Source organism: Acomys russatus, chromosome 26 (assembly GCF_903995435.1).
Source record: "Acomys russatus chromosome 26, mAcoRus1.1, whole genome shotgun sequence".
Lineage (NCBI taxonomy): Eukaryota > Metazoa > Chordata > Mammalia > Rodentia > Muridae > Acomys > Acomys russatus.
Window position 1 is genome coordinate 41,357,263 of NC_067162.1, and position 18,795 is coordinate 41,376,057.

At 49.6% G+C, this 18,795-nt stretch overlaps 1 protein-coding gene across 1 annotated transcript; it reads left to right on the forward strand.

Moving 5' to 3' along the window:
- Positions 1–2,184: 2,184 nt before the first annotated feature.
- Atmin (ATM interactor) lies at positions 2,185–18,032 on the forward strand. Its single transcript, XM_051168712.1, has 4 exons — positions 2,185–2,508; positions 11,619–11,744; positions 13,420–13,619; positions 15,895–18,032. Exons 1-4 carry the CDS (start codon positions 2,185–2,187, stop codon positions 17,696–17,698), a joined length of 2,454 nt encoding a protein of 817 aa, XP_051024669.1. The 3' UTR covers positions 17,699–18,032.
- The last annotated feature ends 763 nt before the right edge of the window (positions 18,033–18,795 follow it).

Here is an 18,795-nt window from a genome sequence, read left to right on the forward strand (position 1 = left end):
ATGCTGTTTTATCACAACAATAGAGGCCCTAACTAAGGCTTAAAGACATTTAACTGCCTCCACACATACCTTTTTTTTTTTTTTTAAGATTTTATTTTATGTATATGAGTGTTTTTGCTTGCATCTGTGTGTGTGCACCACATTCATGCCTGGTGGCCTCACAAGTTTAAAAAAAAAAAAAAGCATTGCATTCCCCGGAACTGGGGTTAATGATAGTTGTAAGCCACCATCTGGGTGCCAGGAATCAAGCCTGTCCTTTGTAAGTGCTCTTAGCCACTGAGCCATTCCTCCAACCCTACTAGCTCCCTTTGACTGTTGTCATGGCACAAACTAAGAAGGCATTCTGCCCACGAGGTGCCTGAAGGGGCTGCAGAAGCTGGTGAACTTCCTGAGGCTGCTTCATAGCTCTCCCTGCTATGGTTGGCAGAAACGAAGAGCTGGAAACTGAACAAAGAAAACCCATCCTGCCTGTAGTAGCATCCTAGGTTACGTCCTGTTAACCCCTCGGAGTGAGACTCCTGCTGAAGTTTTTCAAGGTTTGGGGCTTCTCAAACTTACCTATTAGATACCTATTATATGGCCATCTGCAAATGCTTGGGGATAGACAGACACTGCAGGAACTGCAAAGCCAACGTCAAAAGAGCTGCCTCGGGAGAACCCTTGTCTTAGTTACTTTCCTATTGTGACAAAACACAATGGCCACAGCAACTTAGAAAAGAAAGCACTTAACTGGGGCCTCACAATTCCAGAGGATTAAAGTCCAAGGTCCAATACCATCACTGGAGGGAACATGGCAGCTGGCAGGCAGACACAATGCTGGCGCAGTAGCTGAGAGCTTAACGTCTCATCCACAAGCTTGAAGCAGAGAAAGGAAACTGGGAATGGCATGGACTTTTGAAACCTCAGAGCCCCGCCCCAGTGACACGCCTCCTCCAGCAAGGCCACGCCTCCTAATCCTTCTAAACAGTTCCACCGTGAACCGAGCATTCATACTTGATGGTCCTGTGGTAGCCATTTGCTTTCAAGCCACCATCTCTCAGAATCACGGCTGCTTACTGAGCAGTGGTAAACACTGTGGTACTTATGTCAGATGCATTAGCTCATTTCCAAGCTCTTACAAGCAGGCGGCGTTCTAACCATTGGGGGAGCAGGCCATGTTTAGGACACTTTTCCCCTTGTAGCCTCGCTGGCCTGGAGCCCGTGGCAATCCTGCCGCCGTTTCCTGAGTTCTGTGGTGACGGGTGAGCCACCATCTCCAGCAGCATTAGTAACTTTATTCTACTGATGTGAGTATCCACCCAGCAGCCAGCTGAACAAGTCTCTGAGATGCCTACTGCATCCTACCCCGTGGGGTCTGGGTATGTTCCCAAGGTAAAAGGACCCTGCAGTTGAGCTATGGCCCTGTGATACCCAGACCAGGCCAATATATAAGAGGAGATGTGATGAGTGAAGATGTCAGTTTTAGAACGTGACAGACTCAAGCCACATTACTGTTTTGGGGGTAGAGGAATGGGCCAGGCGACCTCTAGAAACTGGGAAAAACAAGGTCCTTGAAGCCTTGAGTAAGAACCAGCTGTTGGTTTCAGGCGAGTAGATCCATTTCAGACGTCTGCCCTTTTCAGAGATAATTAATTAGTCTATTGGGGGCAGGGGATGCAGCTCAGCTGGCAGAGTACCCGATATCATTCACAAAGCCATGGGTTTAATCATCAACACCACAAGCCAGGCCTGGCATAATCCCAGCACTAGGGAGCTACCCAGACTGGTAGCTGAGACCAGTGTCGTAAAATAAAATAAATTGGTTTTTTGTTTGTTTTTAGTGTGCGGCTCATCAAATCCTTAAGCATGCTAGGCAAATGGTGTACAGAATAAAACATTCCTAATTATAAGACAACAACCAAGAAAAAGTTAAACCCAAAAGCATCCTTTTTTTCTTCTATCCAGCTGTTGTCTAAGCTCAGGTCCCTAGGCAGAAGAATGGGTGTGGGTCCGTGGAACCCATCCAATTCACCTGTTCTGGCAGCAGTTGGATGCGCCTCCGATAGGCGCTCGCCGCGGCCGGCTGGGGGCGCTGCGGCAACCGCCCGGCCGGATGCTAATGAGCCCGGAGGCCCCGCCCCCTGCCGGAAGTGGCTACGGCGGGGGCGGGCACAGCGAGAGGGGTCTGGCGGCCGTGCGGGAGCCATGGCGGCAACGGAGGCGGCGGCGGCTGAGTCTGCGGCTCCGGTCCCGGGTGTCCCGGTCATGCCGGCGAGCACGCGGGGAGCCGCCGCCGCCTCAAGCCCGTGGGGGCCGTCGGTGTCGCGGCTGCAAAGCAGCCGACCTCGACTGGCCAGGGCTCAGGCCGCGGCCCCAGTGCCGCCGGCCCGGGAGCTGATCCAGCCGTCTGTGAGCGAGCTGTCCCGGGCTGTGCGCACCAATATTCTGTGCACTGTGCGCGGCTGCGGCAAAATCCTGCCCAACAGTCCTGCGCTCAACATGCACCTAGTCAAGAGCCACCGACTGCAGGTGAGCGGGCCGCGGCGGGGACGCGGGGTGTGCGGGGTGTGCGCGGTGCCCGGCCACCTGCGCCCGACCGTGCACGGCGAGAGCGCGGGGCGCGCACACGCACCGGGGCCAGCCGCTTCTCGGTGGCGTGCCCACACCACCTCAGCGAGCTGCCTGTTTACCCGAGTTCCGAGGATGAGCTACGGGCGATGCCACCGAGGCACCCAGGTGCAACCCCACAGGCTTTCCACCCCGCCCACGAAGCTGCCGGAGGGTCCTACCCGGACATTCAAAAGCAGCTGCGGGTTGGGCACTTGAGCTACAAGTTTCACAAGGTTGCTGAGATCAACTCTGCTCTGGAATGAGACGGGAGGGAGGTTTCTGCCTTGGATCTTTAGGAGGAGGTCCGTCGGCACATAATTTTACAGTAGTCTGAGCAAGACCGCCCTGTGTTACATAAAAGGGGACGGTGACTTTCAAACCTATGGAAGTCTCTGGAAGGTTGGGAAGCATCAGATGTTGGGACCCCACGCTAGACCTCTTAAGCCACAGCTTCTTAGCTTTTACAGTAGGACGCTTCCTTTCACCGTCAGATCTCCATCCCAGCCTTGCTGTAGTTGGAAAACGCAAGTCACTGAAAGCACTTGATTTGACTCATTCATTACTCAGAGGCTTGCAGGATCTGTCTGACCTTCAGGTAACTCCACCTTGGGCCCTTCCCATGAGAGCTGACCAAGCTGCAACTCTGAGGTTTTGCTCCTCCTGTAGGCCAGCTCTGTTGTTCCTGAGGGGTGACCTGCGACTTGGCTGTGCACAAGAGGCAGCAGTGATCTCGTAGAAAGGTCAGTCAGGAAATGTCAGCAGGAGCATGCTGAGGGAATTCTGGGCAAAGGTTTGCGCCCCCTTCCACAACACAAGTACAACTCACCCTGGGCTTCAATCTGCTGTTTTCTCATTCATCCGAAATGTTTCCTCTCACCTCAGTTTAGGTGGGTGAAGAGTGAAGGTGTCTGTAAAAATTCCACAACCTAACCCCTCCCTTCCTTGTAGATTTCATTCAACAACCAGTGCTGTCCCCTTGCAGATAGGATAATTCATGTGTTGTTGTAGCCCAGGCTATCCTCATACTTACTGTGTTGCTGAGGATAACCTTGAACTCCACCTCCCAAATGCTGAGACTGCAGGTATGCACCATTGAGATCAAACCCAGGACTTCCTGGGTGCTAGGCAAGCACTCTTCAGAGCTGCATCCCCAGCCCCAGGTGGTATGTTTCGGATCACAGAAGCAAAGCTGCTATTCTGACCAAAACCTTCCTCAGTGTTGGCTGCAGTGACTCCGGCCTGCATTTCTTAGCAAGTGATTTGTTCTTTTCCCTGGAGCCACTGTTAGGAGCACTGTACCCCAAAAAACTTGGTCATGCCTTGGAAGCATTAAGAGGCCACTGGCTGTGGAGAGCTAGTTTGATGATGTACAGTAGATTTTGATTTTTTTTTTTTAACTGCCCAAAGCTCAGAAATACACAAGAGGGCAGCCATAACAGGTGACAGAAGGAACATGTCTGAGCCAATACAGGTTTGGTTTGGTTTGGTTCAGTTCTCAGGCAGGGTCTATGTAGCCCTGGCTAGCCTAAACACACTATGTAGACCAGGGTAGCCTCAAACTTACTGGGAATGGATGTTCCTGCCTCTACCTCCCAAGTGCTGGGACTACAGTGTGCACCAGCCATGCCCTGCTCTAGCCAATTTGAATGCCAACCTTAAGAGCTTTACTCAGATTTGAGCAAGTTGGAGTGCCAGTGTCCTTGCTTGCCTAGAGTGTGTGCGAAGTCATTCTTTCCAGAATCATCATTCATCTCTCAGGTTCTCTTAGTTAGAGATAGCAGTAAACAGGCTGGTCCATTCCTGAGCCCAGATATTGAGCACAACAGAAAGGTGGACCGTTGGGAGAAGATTCCTGCCTAGTCTCTGGAGGCTTCTGTCCTGCAGCATTTAAACAGCCTCAGCCCTGCGGCTGCTGTTTCCCGGTCAGGCAGCTCACTTCCCTGTAACCTCTGCCTTGGTAAGCTCAGGGTCCTCAGCCCCTAGGCAGCTGTTGTCTGTTGGAAAGGAGCCCGTGGGACACAGCCATACCTTTATGGTAAGGCCTCAGCACAGCAGCTGTGCGTACCCTCAGGCTAACCACTAGCTGGAGGCGTTTCAGTTCAAGTCTTGGCTGTGTTTTTCTCAAAATACTGTGAGGAAGAAGAGTGTGGCATGGGGACAAATGGTCCCCAGAAGGCCCTTATGTGTTTTGGGGAGCAGGATTGGTTAGTTACATGTGCTTACCTGCTTCCTGCTCTAAAGCTACTCAGAGACTGCCTGATTGCCTGACTTTATTTTAAATTTTCCGATTTCTTGTTTTGCTTTGTTTTTTGAGGTATGGTTTCTCTGTGTAGCCTTGGCTGTCCTGGACTCAACTTTGTAGACTAGGCGGTCCTCAAACTCAGAGCAGTCCCCCTGCCTCTGCCTCCTTGGTGCTCAGATTAAAGGTGTGTGCCACCGTGCTCTAATTTCATTTTTATATTTATTTTTCTTTTGAGACAGTATTTCTCTGTGTAGCCCTGGCTGTGCTGGAATTGGCTCTGCAGACCAGGCTGGCCTCAAACTCACAGCGATTCCCCTGCCTCTGCCTCCCAAGTGCCGGGATTAAAGGCTTGCACCACTGCCACCACCCAGCTCGCCTGACTTTTTTAAGTAGATGGTTTTTTTTTAAGGTTTTGCGTGTCTGTGTGTTGATATATGCACTCAAGTATAGGTGCCCTAGGAGTTCAGAGAGGACATTGACTCCCCTGGAGCTAGAGTTTCAGGTCGTTGTGAGCCACCTGACCTGAATGGGTGCTAGGAACTGAATTCAGGTCCTCTACAAGAAAAATAAAGTTTTAACCACTCCTTGCCGTTTCTCCAGCCCCATGTTGACTGCCTTTCTTCAACTCAATGGGAATTTTCATTGTCTTGGCTACAGCAACTTGAATGATTCTAATTTCTTTCCTTGTCTTTCTGGCCACGATGACTTTATTCTCTCCCTGCTACTGTTGTGTGGTTATTTTATTCTGATCTCTCCCCCAGCCTCATACCTAAGCCCTCGTGAAGGATGGTGATGTGAGTAAGGCTGTGGAACTGTAAGCAGCCTCTGGGGTTGTGTGGGCTCCCAGATTGTCTGCTCCACACCCGGAAAGGAAATCAACCAGCCATGCCTGCGGTGGGCTCAGCAGAGAGAGGGGGCAGTGATGCTTTGGAGTGAGCACTTAAGTGATCCAGAGGACGAGTGGGAGGAAGCAGGCTCTGCCTTGCTGCAGGAGCAGCATTTGAAGGCAGTGAAGGGTGCGGGTGGGCACTTACAGGGCCTGTTCTTGAGCAGCATGCATCTGTTTAAAGCCCAGCTTAGTGCATTCAGTATGCTGCTCCTTCCAGGGGTAGATTTTCAGTAGCATTGTCTTAGAGAGGAAAGAGAGGCTGTGGCAAGCTGCTCCGTGAACCACATTATACGGCCATTACTGGCTTCCCGTTTTCAATGGGCTCCTTGGGTGCTTTCTGCAAGGTTGGCGAGGTGCTAGGCAGTTCCTGCCACTATCTTCACGGTCTTTCTTGCCTCTCCTCTTCAGTCACACACCCCCCCCCGCCCTCCTTTTCCTCTTCTTTAAAGTATTTTTTTTGTTTGTTTGTGTGTATGTGTGCATGGCAAAAGTGTGGACATGTACTGGGCCCCCTGGAGCTGGAGTTAGAAATGGTTGTGAGCTGGGAACTGAATTCTGCAAGAGCAGCCAGTGCTCTTAGCCACTGAGCCATCTTGTCAGCCCATCCGCCCCGCTTTATTTGTGTATTCTTTCCAATCTTGTTTCTTTGGCGGTTTTGTTCTGTGGTGCTGAGGACGGAACCTGGGGATTCACTCCTGCTGGCAGGTGCTTTTTACCGAGCCAGGTCCTCAGCCCCCCCACCACCACCATTTTGTTTTGGGACTGCCTTCTCTTCTGCAAATTCTTAAACCATTTGAATATTATAATTTAAATTTAATTATTATTTATTTGATATTAATAATGGTTATTAGTATTTAAATAAAATGTCTCCACATTTCCATCTGAGAAAGGGGGTGTTTGGCTGGGAGTAGAGCACCTTATGAACACAAAGTAAAGTAAAAGCAGGGCACAGCAGTGTAGTCCTAGAAGGTACACACTCTCCTTTCTGTCACACACAACACATATCCTCCAGCTGGCAAGTGTCCTTGGCTGTGTCGAGGACAGCAGATAAAAACACTGCTTTCTCCTGTGACTCCTGTTGTAGTGTGCCTTTGTCTCCTCTCCCCAACTGACCTTTGAACAAGTATCTCAGAACAAGTAGAGAGAAACCCCAAAGCTACGTGAGCATCTATGATAAAAGAGTTGGCCCCCAGAAAGAGGGAGTGTGCGTGCGATGGGTGGTTGCCGTGGCCGAGGGGTCATTAGCATCCACTTGCACAAGTTCTGTGGTCTCATCCCCACATAAACTACAGTTCTGGCACTCACGGGCCAGGTGAGCATCTAGGACAGCGCACAAGCTTGCAGGGAGCACTTGCTGGGTTCAGAATACCCCCAGAGCCAATGGGTAACACAAACGAAATGGCTGACGAGTTAAAATCACGGGCTGAGCGTCTGACAGACTCCAAATCCAGAACTCTTTGAGCACCAGTCTGAAGCTCAAAGCCCTTCAGATCTGGGAACAGATCTGGGGGCGTGGGGGGGCGGAGGGTCTTCCCTAGGGATACTGAGACAGTATCGCCTACGCAAATATTTGAATCTTAGAGTCAGTTCTGATCCCAAGAACTTTGTAAAGGACATTTCAGTCTGAGTTCCATTTTATGCAACAAGCCAAGCGTGGTAGTACACACCTTTAATCCAGCACTCAAGGCAGAGGAAGACGGATCTCTGTGAGTTCAAGGCCAACCTGGTCTACAAAGTGAGTCTAAGACAGCCAAGGCTACACAGAGAAACCCTGTCTTGAAAAACCAAAACAGAACATTCGGCATAACAGTAATGCAAGAGAGGGTGGGGGCCCCGCTGGTGAGATCTGGCCATGGGTGGCAGTGGGAAGCTGTTCGAAATGATCTGCACAAGTGGCGCGATTGAAGGTCAGTTTCCACAATATTAATCTGGCTGAAAATTTAACATCTTTAAAATTAATTTTAAGGTATTAATTAAAGAAATGGCTCGATGTCTGAGAGTGAGTGCTGCTCTTACAGTGGGGGTTGCGTCCCCAGTGCCCACATCGACACTCACAACCACTTGTAACCCTAGTTCCAGATGCTCTGACACCCTCTCCTGCCCTCCACAGGCCCTCACGTGTTTGTGGTATGTGAACACTCATGCGTGCACACATGGCCTGGGAGCTGATGAGAGAGACAGCTCCTGAGGATGAACTGTCAGGAAGGAACTCCATCGTGGACATGTGAATTAAGCAATTGGGAAGCATCTTTCAACTGAACACATTCAGCCTTTCCCTCTTGCTGATAGTACTCCCCAGGGGATGTATAAGTTAGTTCAAAAGTTTTCCATTAAAGCATATGATAAATTGGTCAACGGAATGAGGTTGGTGGTGAGGGACATTGTTGGTTGTCATTATATAGCAGGTGTCAACGTTCAGCAAAAGCTGTGGTCACTTAGACCAGTGGTTCTCAACCTGTGGGTCACAACCCCTTTGAGGGTCAAATATCATCTATCCTGTATAGAAGATACTTAAATTACAGTTCACAGCAGTAGCAAGGTTACAGTTAGGAAGTAGCAACAAAATAATCTTACGGTCGGGGGGTGGGGGTGGTCACCATAACACGAGGAACTCTGTTAGGAATGCTAGAACCACTGCTCTAGACTGTGCTGTGACTTGATCCTGGTGAGTGGGCCAGCACAGAAACCTCGGAGGAACGACTGCATCTGAAGTGAACAAAGACACATGATGGAATCTGAACAAAACAATGCTGCTTTCCCCCTCAGTGAGCGGGCAGTCAGCAAGGCCACATGTACATCTAACCAGGGGAAGCCTAATGTAGCCGTAACCCTAACCCTAACCCTAACCCCACACTCTGAGTGCACAGCAGACAGGGAGGAGGGTGTGGCCCAGGCCCGTGTGCCTCTTAGCAGGATGCCAGAAGAATGGGATTTCTAGGTGTTCTGCAGCCTCTGGCACCTGAACCTGCCACCCATTTCTTTTCTGATGACCTGAAGACAGGCAGGACACCACCCACCCCCTCCTTTAGAGCCAGCTTGGGAGGTGTCAGGCAAGAATTATGTCTGAAGCCACCAAGAGACTCTGGCCACACACCTGAATTTGATCCCCCCCTTGAAGGCAAGTACAATACCTGGTGTGGTACAGTCGCATGTGCTTATAATCTCAGGGCTAGCAAGTTCTAGGCCATGAGAGACTTTGCCTCATTCCTGAGTTCAAATCCCAGCACCCACCTGGCAGCTCAAGACTGTGTAACTCCAATATCTGACACTCTCATAGACACACATACAGGCAAAACCCAAATGCACATAAAATATAAGCCCCTCCCAGTTGACGTCACTTGTAGCCTGGTGTGGTGGATTGTGTAAGTATAGACCTGTGTCCTCCAAAGACTGAAGGAGGAGGCTTGCTTGAGTCTCAGAGCCACCCTGAGCAACATATTAAAAGCCATGTCTCTTCGAATACTTACATTTTATTTGTTATTATATTATTATTGTTATTGTTATTATGGAAATGGCTCACTTATGGATGTCACAGGACAACTTTTTAGGAAATGGTTCACTCCTTTCATTGGTTCTGGGCTTGTACTCAGGTCAGCAGACTTACACAGCGAGTGTCTTTCTTTATGCATGGAGCCGTCTCATTGGCCCACATTTTTTTTTAAGTAAATAAATAAATAAATGAATAAATAAACCATTTGAAAAGCTGGGCATAGTAACACAAACATTTTGGGGTAGATGGACAGCTCAGGGCCAGCCTGAACTACCTAGTGAGGCCTTGTAAAGGGAAGTTCAGGAGGAAGAGCTGCAGATGGTAAAATACTCGGCTAGGAAAAATTAAATTGCCCTTAGCAAAACCTTATCAGACCTGTGAGGTAGCTCAGTGGTTAAGAATATCTGAGTTCAATTTCTAGCACCCACATGGCAGGTCACAACCACCTTAACTCCAGATCCAGGGGCTCTGATGCCCTCTCTGGCCTCAGTGGGCAACAGGCACACAAAGCACCCATATATATAAAACAACAAAAGGGTTAATAGAAAGTGCGTAGGGCAGCACTAGGCATTGTACTGCTCATTGCACTGCAAACAGCCCGTGTGTACATTCAGACTACTACTGCAGCTACTGCAGGTGACGGGATGATAATCAGATCAGAGAAAGCCCCAGCTGGAGATACAGCTCAGTAGTAGAGCACTCGCCTAGACAGGTGAGGCCCTAGGGTCAATCCATGGTATAACGGGCGGGGGGAGGGGAGCCTTTGTAGAGTCTGGGAGGTGGCTCAGTTATAAAGGGCATGCGATGAGAGCATGAGGATCCAAGCTTGGAGGCCATGCCTACATTAGCTCTGGGAAGGGAAGGCAGGCAGGGAGGTCCCTGAGCCCTTAGCCACCAGCCTAGTGGAGTTAATGAGCTCCAGGCTCAGTGAGTGTGGCGGTCAGGATTCTCTAGTAAGAACTTACTGCATGAATCTCTCTTTGTGAAGAAAGGGGGTGTGCTGGGATGACTTACAGGCTGCAGTCTAGCTAATCCAACAATGGCTGGCTGTGAAGAGAAAGTCCAAGAATCCAGTAGTTGCTGGGTCCCCAAAGCTGAGTGTCTCAGCAGGTCTTCAGTGTGTGCTGGAGTCCTGGAGAAGTCCATGATGCCAGTGAAGGGCTGGAGGTGCTAGCCAGGAGAGCAAGCAGGCAGAGCAAGAGCTTCCTTCTCCCCTGTCCTGTGCAGACTTCCAGCAGAAGGTATGGCCCATATCAAGATCCAGGTTAAAGGTGTTCCGTCTTCCTTCCTCAGAGGTCCAGACTAGGGGCGGGTCCGCCCACTCCAACCCAAGCCAACGATCTCTCACAGGTGTGCCCTCCATTTGTGGGTTGTAGTTCATTCCAGATGTAGTCAAGTTGACAACCAAGAATAGCCATCACAGTGAGGGACCATGTCTCCAAAAAACAGGATGGCAGGCCAGTGAGACACCCCACCAAGTCAAGGTGCTAGGCTGCCAAGCCAAATGATGACAAAGCAACCCCCTGGACCACCACGTGATAGAGTAAGAGACTGTTACAAACTGTCCTCTAACTTCTGTATGTGTGCTGTGGCACATGCACACATAAATAAACAAGTAAACATAATTTTTAAAAATAATTTATTCAGAGCCAGGTGTGGTGGCACACACCTTTAATCCCAGCACTCAGGAGGCAGAGGAAGGTGGATCGCTGTGAATTCAAGGCCAGCCTGGTCTACAAAGCAAGTTCAGGACAGCCAAGGCTATATAGAAAAACACTGTCTTGAAAAGCCTAATAATAGTAGTTGTTATTATTATTATTATTTATTCAGATTACATCCCAGTTGTTATCTCCTCGCTTGTATCTTCCCATCCCCCCCCCAGTAAACATAATTTTTAAAGTAAAAAAATGAAGACTGATCTAGGAAGACAGCTGATGTTGATCCCTGACTTCTATACACTTGCACAGCATGCATGCGCATTTTCACTATGTGTGAGGACTAACACACACAGTAAAAAATGGAAAGCCACGGTGTTTTCAAAGAAGCCCAGGTCCTACTCACAGGAGTTTTCTGAGAGACTCAGACCAAACATCTGGATGAGGATAACAAGCAGGAGCAAGGTAAAGCCTGGTAGAAGGTGAGCGCTTCTACTTGCAGACAAGCTGACTGGACAGATAGAGAGATGTGTGTTTCTTTTATTTCTACCACCAGCCTGTTGTGGTACGTTTTGTAAGACAAGCAGGTGTGGGAGTGCACACCTTTAATTCCAGGTGGGCCTCTGATTTTGAGGCCAGCCTGGTCTACATAGTGAGTTTCAGGCTAGCCAGGACTACATCAAGAGACCCTGTCTTTAAAAAAAAAGAAAGAAAGAAAGAAAAGATTTTAATTTCTGGATTTTACTTCCACAGGATGGCATAGTAAATCCAACAATAAGAAAAGATTTGAAAACTGTGCCGAAATTCTACTGCTGTCCAATCAAAGGCTGTCCTCGAGGTCCTGACAGACCTTTTTCTCAGTTTTCTCTGGTGAAACAGGTATGTCACTTACTATACTTTTTCTAAGGTATATGTGTTAATTACTTTCCTGTGACCATGATAAAACACCACAAGTATGCCTGAGAGACGCTCCGTGGTTAAGAGCATTGTTTGCTCTTCCAGAGGACTCAGGTTCAGTTCTCAGCACCCACGTGGCAGCTCACAGCTGTCCTTAGCTGCAGTTCTAGGAAACCCCACACTCTTCTTCTGTCCTCTGTAGGAACTGCACATGCGTGGTTTTGAAATATTCATGCACATAAGTAAATCTTCTTAAAATAAATAAATAAAGACACCATGACTAAGGAGCTTATAGAAGGAAGCGTTGATTTGGCATACAGTTCCAGAGGGGTGAGAGTCCACCACAGCGGGAAGCGTATCAGCAGGCAGCAGGCATAGTGGCTGGAGCAAAAGCTGAATGCTCGTGTCTTAGGAAGCAGAGGAAGCAAATTAGGAATGGCATGTGGCTTTGAAACCTCCAAGTCTGTCCCCAGTGCCACAAGGCCACACCTCCTAAACTTAGCCAGACATCATCACCAGTCCAGTGGGGGACCCAGTATTTATATAGCTAAGTCATCAAACCAGCACAAGGGCATAAACTCTGCATGTGCTCCACCTGCTGGGCAAGCATAACCAGGCATCCGAATGTGAGTTCTGTGGGAGCTGCTGGCCAGGCCCCTGACAACCATTTCTCAGTCAGTCTGGGTGTATGTTGAGGCATATTCCAGCCCAGGTTTGTAGAGAAAGAAACAAACAATCTAGCCAAGAATTAGACCATTTGTACGCAGACCCCTGGGTAAATCTACCTCTGAGGGCAAAGGTGAGACACAGAGCCAATGCTCTCCCAGGGAGAAGGAGCTTTCAGAGCAGCAAGAGGCTGCTGTCTTGTGAGGAGGTCGGGATTTAGCTAGAGAGGTGGCTCAACGCCGCCTGAAACCCCACGGAAATCTGACCTCTCTTCTGGCCCCACAGACCCCGAGCTCATGTTCACATGCATGCACACAGATCCAGTCAAACGGTTCCTGCAGTTCTGGGGAGACACTGCAGAGACTCTGTTTGTTAGTCAGGGTGGTTGTTTCTGTGACGTAACACCATGACCAGGGAAGCAAGCTGGGGAAGCAAGGGTTTATTGGTTTATTCATGCGGCTCACACTTCCACATCATAATCCATCATTGAAGGAAGTCAAGACAGGAACTCAGAGCAGGAACCTACAGGCAGGGGCTGATGCAGAGGCTGCTTACTGGCTTGCTCATCATGGTCTCTGCTCAGCCTGCTTTCTTATAGAACCCAGGACCACAAGCCGAGGCACAGCCCTGCCCACAGCGGGCTGGGCCCTCCCTCTCAATCCCTAATAAGAAAATGCTCTACATCCAGAGCTCATGCAGGCATTTTCTCAACTGAGGCTCCCTCCTTTCAGATAACTGTAGCTTGTGTCAAGTTGACATAGAACTAGCCAACACACTGTATATTCTTGCCCACAGCACTTAAAGTGTAGTTGAGAGTCTGAACACACGGGCTGGTTCCAAGGCAGCCTGCCCACTGTGCATAAGGAGAAGCATATGTTAAACTGAAGTCTGTCTGCTTGCAAATGCTGTACCTGCTGATGGTTGGGAAGCTGGGTGTGTGGGTGGATCTTAATGTGATGCTGTCTCTTAACCCCAACTGTGTTCTTTGCAGCACTTTATGAAAATGCATGCAGAAAAGAAGCACAAATGCAGTAAATGCAGCAATTCCTATGGCACCGAGTGGGACCTGAAAAGACACGAGGAGGATTGCGGCAAGACCTTCCAGTGTACGTGTGGCTGTCCCTATGCCAGCAGAACCGCACTGCAGTCTCATATCTACCGAACTGGCCATGAGATCCCTGCAGAACACAGGTAACGCACAGACTAATGATGTTGAGTGGCTGTGATCAGTTAGAAATGGGACTTCCTGGGGAACCAGCCACATAGGGGGCAAAAGGAACAGGGAGAAAGCATCTGTGACTCTGAAGAGGATGCTTCTAGAATAGTGGAAGAGCCCCCTGGGCCAGGATCCTTTCACTCTTGTGTTTGAGGCTGGGCCTAATGGTTACAGGTGTGTCCCCATGCTGTAGCCGCCCAAGTCCTGGGGTTACAGGTGTGTCCCCATGCTGTAGCCGCCCAGGTCCTGGGGTTACAGGTGTGTCCCCATGCTGCAGCCGCCCAGGTGCTGGGGTTACAGGTGTGTCCCCCTGCTACAGTGCCCAGAACATCCTGAGATGCTGACCCAGGTACTTTTTTTTTTTAAGGTTTTTATTTTTACTTATATGTTTATGTGTATGTCAGTGTGTGTAAATGAGACATGTATGAAGGTTCCTGCAGAGGCCAGAAGAGGGCATTGGACCCCCTGGAGCTGGTGTTAGAGGCAGTTGTGAGCTGTCCAGTGTGGGTGCTGTTCTTCTGGAAAAGCAGCAAGTGCTTGTAACCACTGAGCCACCTCTCCAGCATACGGTCCCTAATGCTCCCTTTCTATTCCCACTTGAAAACTGCAACTTTCAGCATCTTCTCTCTAGAGAAACAAATTGCGGAGAGCTAAAAGTTATGTCAGGACTCAGGGTTTCATTCTGTCTGTTTACTTGCACTCTGTGGTGCTGAGGATTGAATCTGGGGCCTCATGCATAGAGTTGCATCCAGTCCTCATTTTACTTTCTATTTTTATTTTTATTTTTGGTATGGTAAAAAAAAAAAGTGTATATCTAGACTCAGTCTAGATGATCCCAGTCGTGCTGGCAACATCCAGGGCATCACAATCAGGAGCCAGCTGAACACACGCCTCCTTCTCCGTCAGGCCTTAACAGGGCCACATCAGTGTCGTAGAGTTTCTTCACAGCCTGTTTGACCTGGTGCTTGTTGGCCTAGACATCCACAATGACCACTAGTGTGTTGTTGTCCTCTATCTTCTTCATGGCTGACGCAGTGGCCGGGAGGAACTTGATGGTGCCATAGTGGTCATGCTTGTTTCTCCTGGGTGCGTTCTTTCGAGGGTCTTTGGCTGCCTCTGGAGCTGCAGGGTCTTGGGCTGCCAGACCATGGGTGACGTGCGGATCTTCTTCTTTTTGTGGCTGTGGACGCCTTTCAGTACGCCTTCTTAGCTTTCAAGGCCTTAGCTTTGACTTCAGCTTTGGGAGAGGCAGGAACTTCCTTCTTAGCTTTCAGCGCCATCTTGGCAAAAAAGCTACGTTCTTCCTTTTTGACAGCAGCCATGAACTCACTCTGTAGCTTAGGCTACTCTTAAACTTCCTGCCTCCTGTCTAGCTAGGATTATAATTACAAGCTCAGTTTTAAACTTCATTTTAAAAGAAACAAATTTATGTTTGGTGTAATGGCTTTCTGCTGTAGGTATGATACTTATAAGCTTCTTGATTTTAAGTTCTGATTTAAAAGATCTAAGTTAAGGGGCCAGCAAGATGGCTCAGTGGCTAAAGGCTCTTTCTGCCTTCAACCTTGATGACCGAAGTCTAAGCCTCAGGACCCACAAGGTAGAAGGAGAGAACTGATGCCTCTGAGGTGTTCTGGCTGCCACACACTGGTGAGCTGTGACACACATGTACACACCGGGTGAGCTGTGACACACATGTACACACCAGGTGAGCTGTGACACACATAGCACACAGAATAAGGAAATATAATTTTTTGTAAAAAAGTTTTAAAACTGCACATTGAGGATGGAGTGTATTTCTCACATGCCTGAAATCTCTTAGGAGGCAGAGGTAGGAGAGGTCCCAAAAGCTAAGGCCAGAGCTAGAATAAGTCCCTGGAGAGAGGGAGTGAGAATGTGTTTCCGAGTGCAGGCCTAACTCCGAGATGCCAAAGAGACGGGTTGCCACTGGCTGGACCCCACCTCTCATGTAGGAGCTGGCACTGATGAGCAATGAAGGAAGACACAGCAGCGTAGTCGGTGAAAGCTCCATTCCAGGGGCTGGAGAGATGGCTCAGCGGTGTCAGGCTGCTCTCAACCACCCATAGCTCCAGCTCCAGGGAATCTAATACCCATTTCCAGCCTTTGTGGCCATGGACACATGACTACCACAGAGACGCACCCATGCACATAAATGACTTTTTAAAATAAATCTTTTTCCTTTTAAGTTTTAATTTTAAATTGGTTTTACTTTTGCTTTGTCACTGTTTCCAGAGACCCTCCTAGTAAAAAAAGGAAAATGGAAAGCTACCTGCAAAGCCAAAAGTTGTCCAGTAAAATTGAGCCACTGAGCGATCAACCAGCCCTTCACCAAGACGCTCATGAACTAGAGGCTGCAGAAGTAAAGCTAGCAGCGTCATTTGAAGACTCGTGCGGCTCCCACGCCAAAAAGCAGAGCGTCCCACCTCCTCCCAGGTGCCCCCAGAAGTTGCTTTTACCAAAGCCCAAGGTGGCTCTGGTCAAACTTCCAGTCATGCAGTTTTCGCCTGTGCCTGTCCTGGTGCCTGCAGCGGAGTCCTTGGCCCAGCCTGTGGTGTTCGGTGTGGATCAGGGTTCTGCAGCAGGTGCTGTGCACTTAGTTCCCTTGTCCGTAGGAACCCTGATCCTCAGCCTTGATGCAGAGGCCTGTTCTCTGAAGGAGAGCCTACCTCTCTCAAAAATTGTCAGTCCTATTGTTGAGCCGATCAGTACAGGTGTTCAAGTGAACTTGGGTAGAACTCTGTGTAGTCCTTTACAAGAACTAGGGAGTGCGTGCCAGAAGAGCAGCATTTCCTCAATCAACGTGCAGACGGATCTGTCCTACGCCTCACCCAACGTGATACCTTCTGCTCAGTGGCTTAGCCCTGATTCCTCCGTGTCATCGTGTTCTCAGACTGACCTGTCATTTGATTCTCAAGTGTCCCTTCCCATCAGTGTCCACACCCAGACATTGGTGCCCAGCTCTAAGGCCACTTCCTCCATAGCCGCTCAGACGGATGCATTTATAGACTCCTGTTTCCAGCCAGGTGGGATCTCCAGAGAAACCCAAACCGGCAGGCTGCAAAATCCCACAGGTGATCCAGTGCAGGTGAGCCACACTGGCCTGTGTGGGGACATTTTTGAAAGTGTCCATCCGTCGTACAGCATTCCCACAGACAACATCATGAGCAACAGTTTAGTCACCGAGACAGTGGCTCACGGCCTGTTACCTCAGAATGACCCTAAGATATTAAGCCAAGTCATTGAAAAGTCTGCACCCATGTTAAACTTCAGTGCCCAGAACAGCATGCTTCCTTCACAGACCATGACAGATAATCAGACCCAAACCATGGATTTACTGAGTGACTTAGAAAATATCTTGTCAAGTAATCTGCCTGGTCAAGCTCTGGATAACCGGAGTCTTTTGTCTGACCCAAACCCCGGGTCAGATGCCCAGCTCCCTTCAAGCTCAGCCCAGAATTCCGGGATCGATTTTGATATTGAAGAGTTTCTCTCAGCCTCAAATATCCAGACTCAGACTGAAGAGAGTGAACTCTGCACCGTGAGCACTGAGCCGGCCTTGGAGTCCCTGGACATCGAGACGCAGACTGACTTCTTCCTCACAGACCCCGCCGCGCAGCACTACGGGTTCAGGGGAGGTTCGAGCTTCCTAGGCCTTGAGATGTTTGACACGCAAACCCAGACAGACCTGAACTTCTTCTTAGACAGTAGTCCTCGCCTGGCCCTGGGCAGCATCCTCAAGCACTCCAGCTTCTCCATAAGCACTGACTCTTCCGACACCGAGACCCAAACGGACGGCGCCACCGCAGCTCGACATGCGCCTGCCCTGGAGGGCAAGGTCCAGTTGAGCAGCACAGAGACGCAGACCATGAGCCATGGCCTCGAGCCCCTGGGGAACTCGTTCCTCACCAGCAATGAGACCCAGACGGCAATGGATGACTTCCTTCTTGCCGATTTGGCCTGGAATACAATGGAGTCCCAGTTCAGCTCTGTGGAAACCCAGACATGCGCAGAGCTGCACGCTGTCTCCAGCTTCTGAAGGTACAGCCAGGCTCCCCGACCCCACTTCGTGGGTTTAGAACATGGGGAAAGGACGGCGAGCGGCGCCGACGGGGGATGTAGCTGGTGGGGCAGCTATTTAGAGTCTGCAGTTCTTGGCGTTTTGTACTTGTGAACACAAGACTGGTGTACAAATGTGAGTGTATTATAAAGTGTAAGGTGTTGATCTAAAACGTTTCAATGTCGCATATGTTTGCCCCTGTGTAGCTTTTCTTTCTACCTTAAAAACAGCATTTCACACTGTAAAGCTTAGAGCCATTTAGCTGAAGCCAAGCTTGCCAGGTAGGAGGGCACAAGCCTTGCGACTGCTGTAGCCAAGTACAGCGCTAGTGTGACCACTGACTCCTGAGCTGCGATCGCCTTGCCTTGTCACGTCCCTTCTGACTGGGAAACACCAAGGGAAGCCACCACTCCCCTTAGCTTGTCTGAGAGCTTTTACATAGTCTCTGTTGTCCCTTCTCTCCTGAGCCGCTGCTGTGTCAGCTGTGCGTACCATTCTTTTCTCGTTCTGAACTTACTGGCCAGTGTGAGAAAGGCAAGCACTTGGTGTAAATAGTAAGAGTGAAGCATTCAAACTGTGGAGACGGGCACGTGGAACCCTGCCATTTTGTTCATCTCGGGCTTATCCTGCTTTGGGGAAAAGCTTCCCTCTGCTCTCTCGCTAGCACTGATCAAGAGGGCTTCTGTGGGACTGCCACACGGCAGCAGGCAGGCAGCTGTGAGCACACAGTGGCTAAGGGCAGTTACTTCTGTCTGCAGCCCAGGGCTTCTAACTTTCTATATGTTGGGGTACCTGTGACTCCCACTCTTTGGGCTCAGTTAACTTTACAGAGAGGCTTACAGAACTCAGGGATACTGTTACTGCAAAAGTCGAGTGGGTGAGAAAGGGACACAGGACTTCCATGCCCTCTGTAGGCATAGCACCCAGCAAGAATCTGCATGTTTAGGCTTCTAGGGTTAATGGCTGCCACGTTGTGTGGGTAGAGTTGCTTCAGTTGTTACCATTGGTAAGCCACGTGGCCGCGAGTGCCACATTTCCCGCTGCATTGGGAGGGTAGGGGTGAAGCTGAAAACATC

What these genes read in the sequence shown, in the direction of transcription:
- Atmin (XM_051168712.1), top strand. Translation starts at nt 2,185, where the DNA reads ATGGCGGCAACGGAGGCGGCGGCGGCTGAGTCTGCGGCTCCGGTCCCG. An exon ending in TCAAGAGCCACCGACTGCAG is followed by an intron (nt 2,509 to 11,618) that starts GTGAGCGGGCCG and finishes TTACTTCCACAG; the next exon opens with GATGGCATAGTAAATCCAAC. An exon ending in AGTTTTCTCTGGTGAAACAG is followed by an intron (nt 11,745 to 13,419) that starts GTATGTCACTTA and finishes TGTTCTTTGCAG; the next exon opens with CACTTTATGAAAATGCATGC.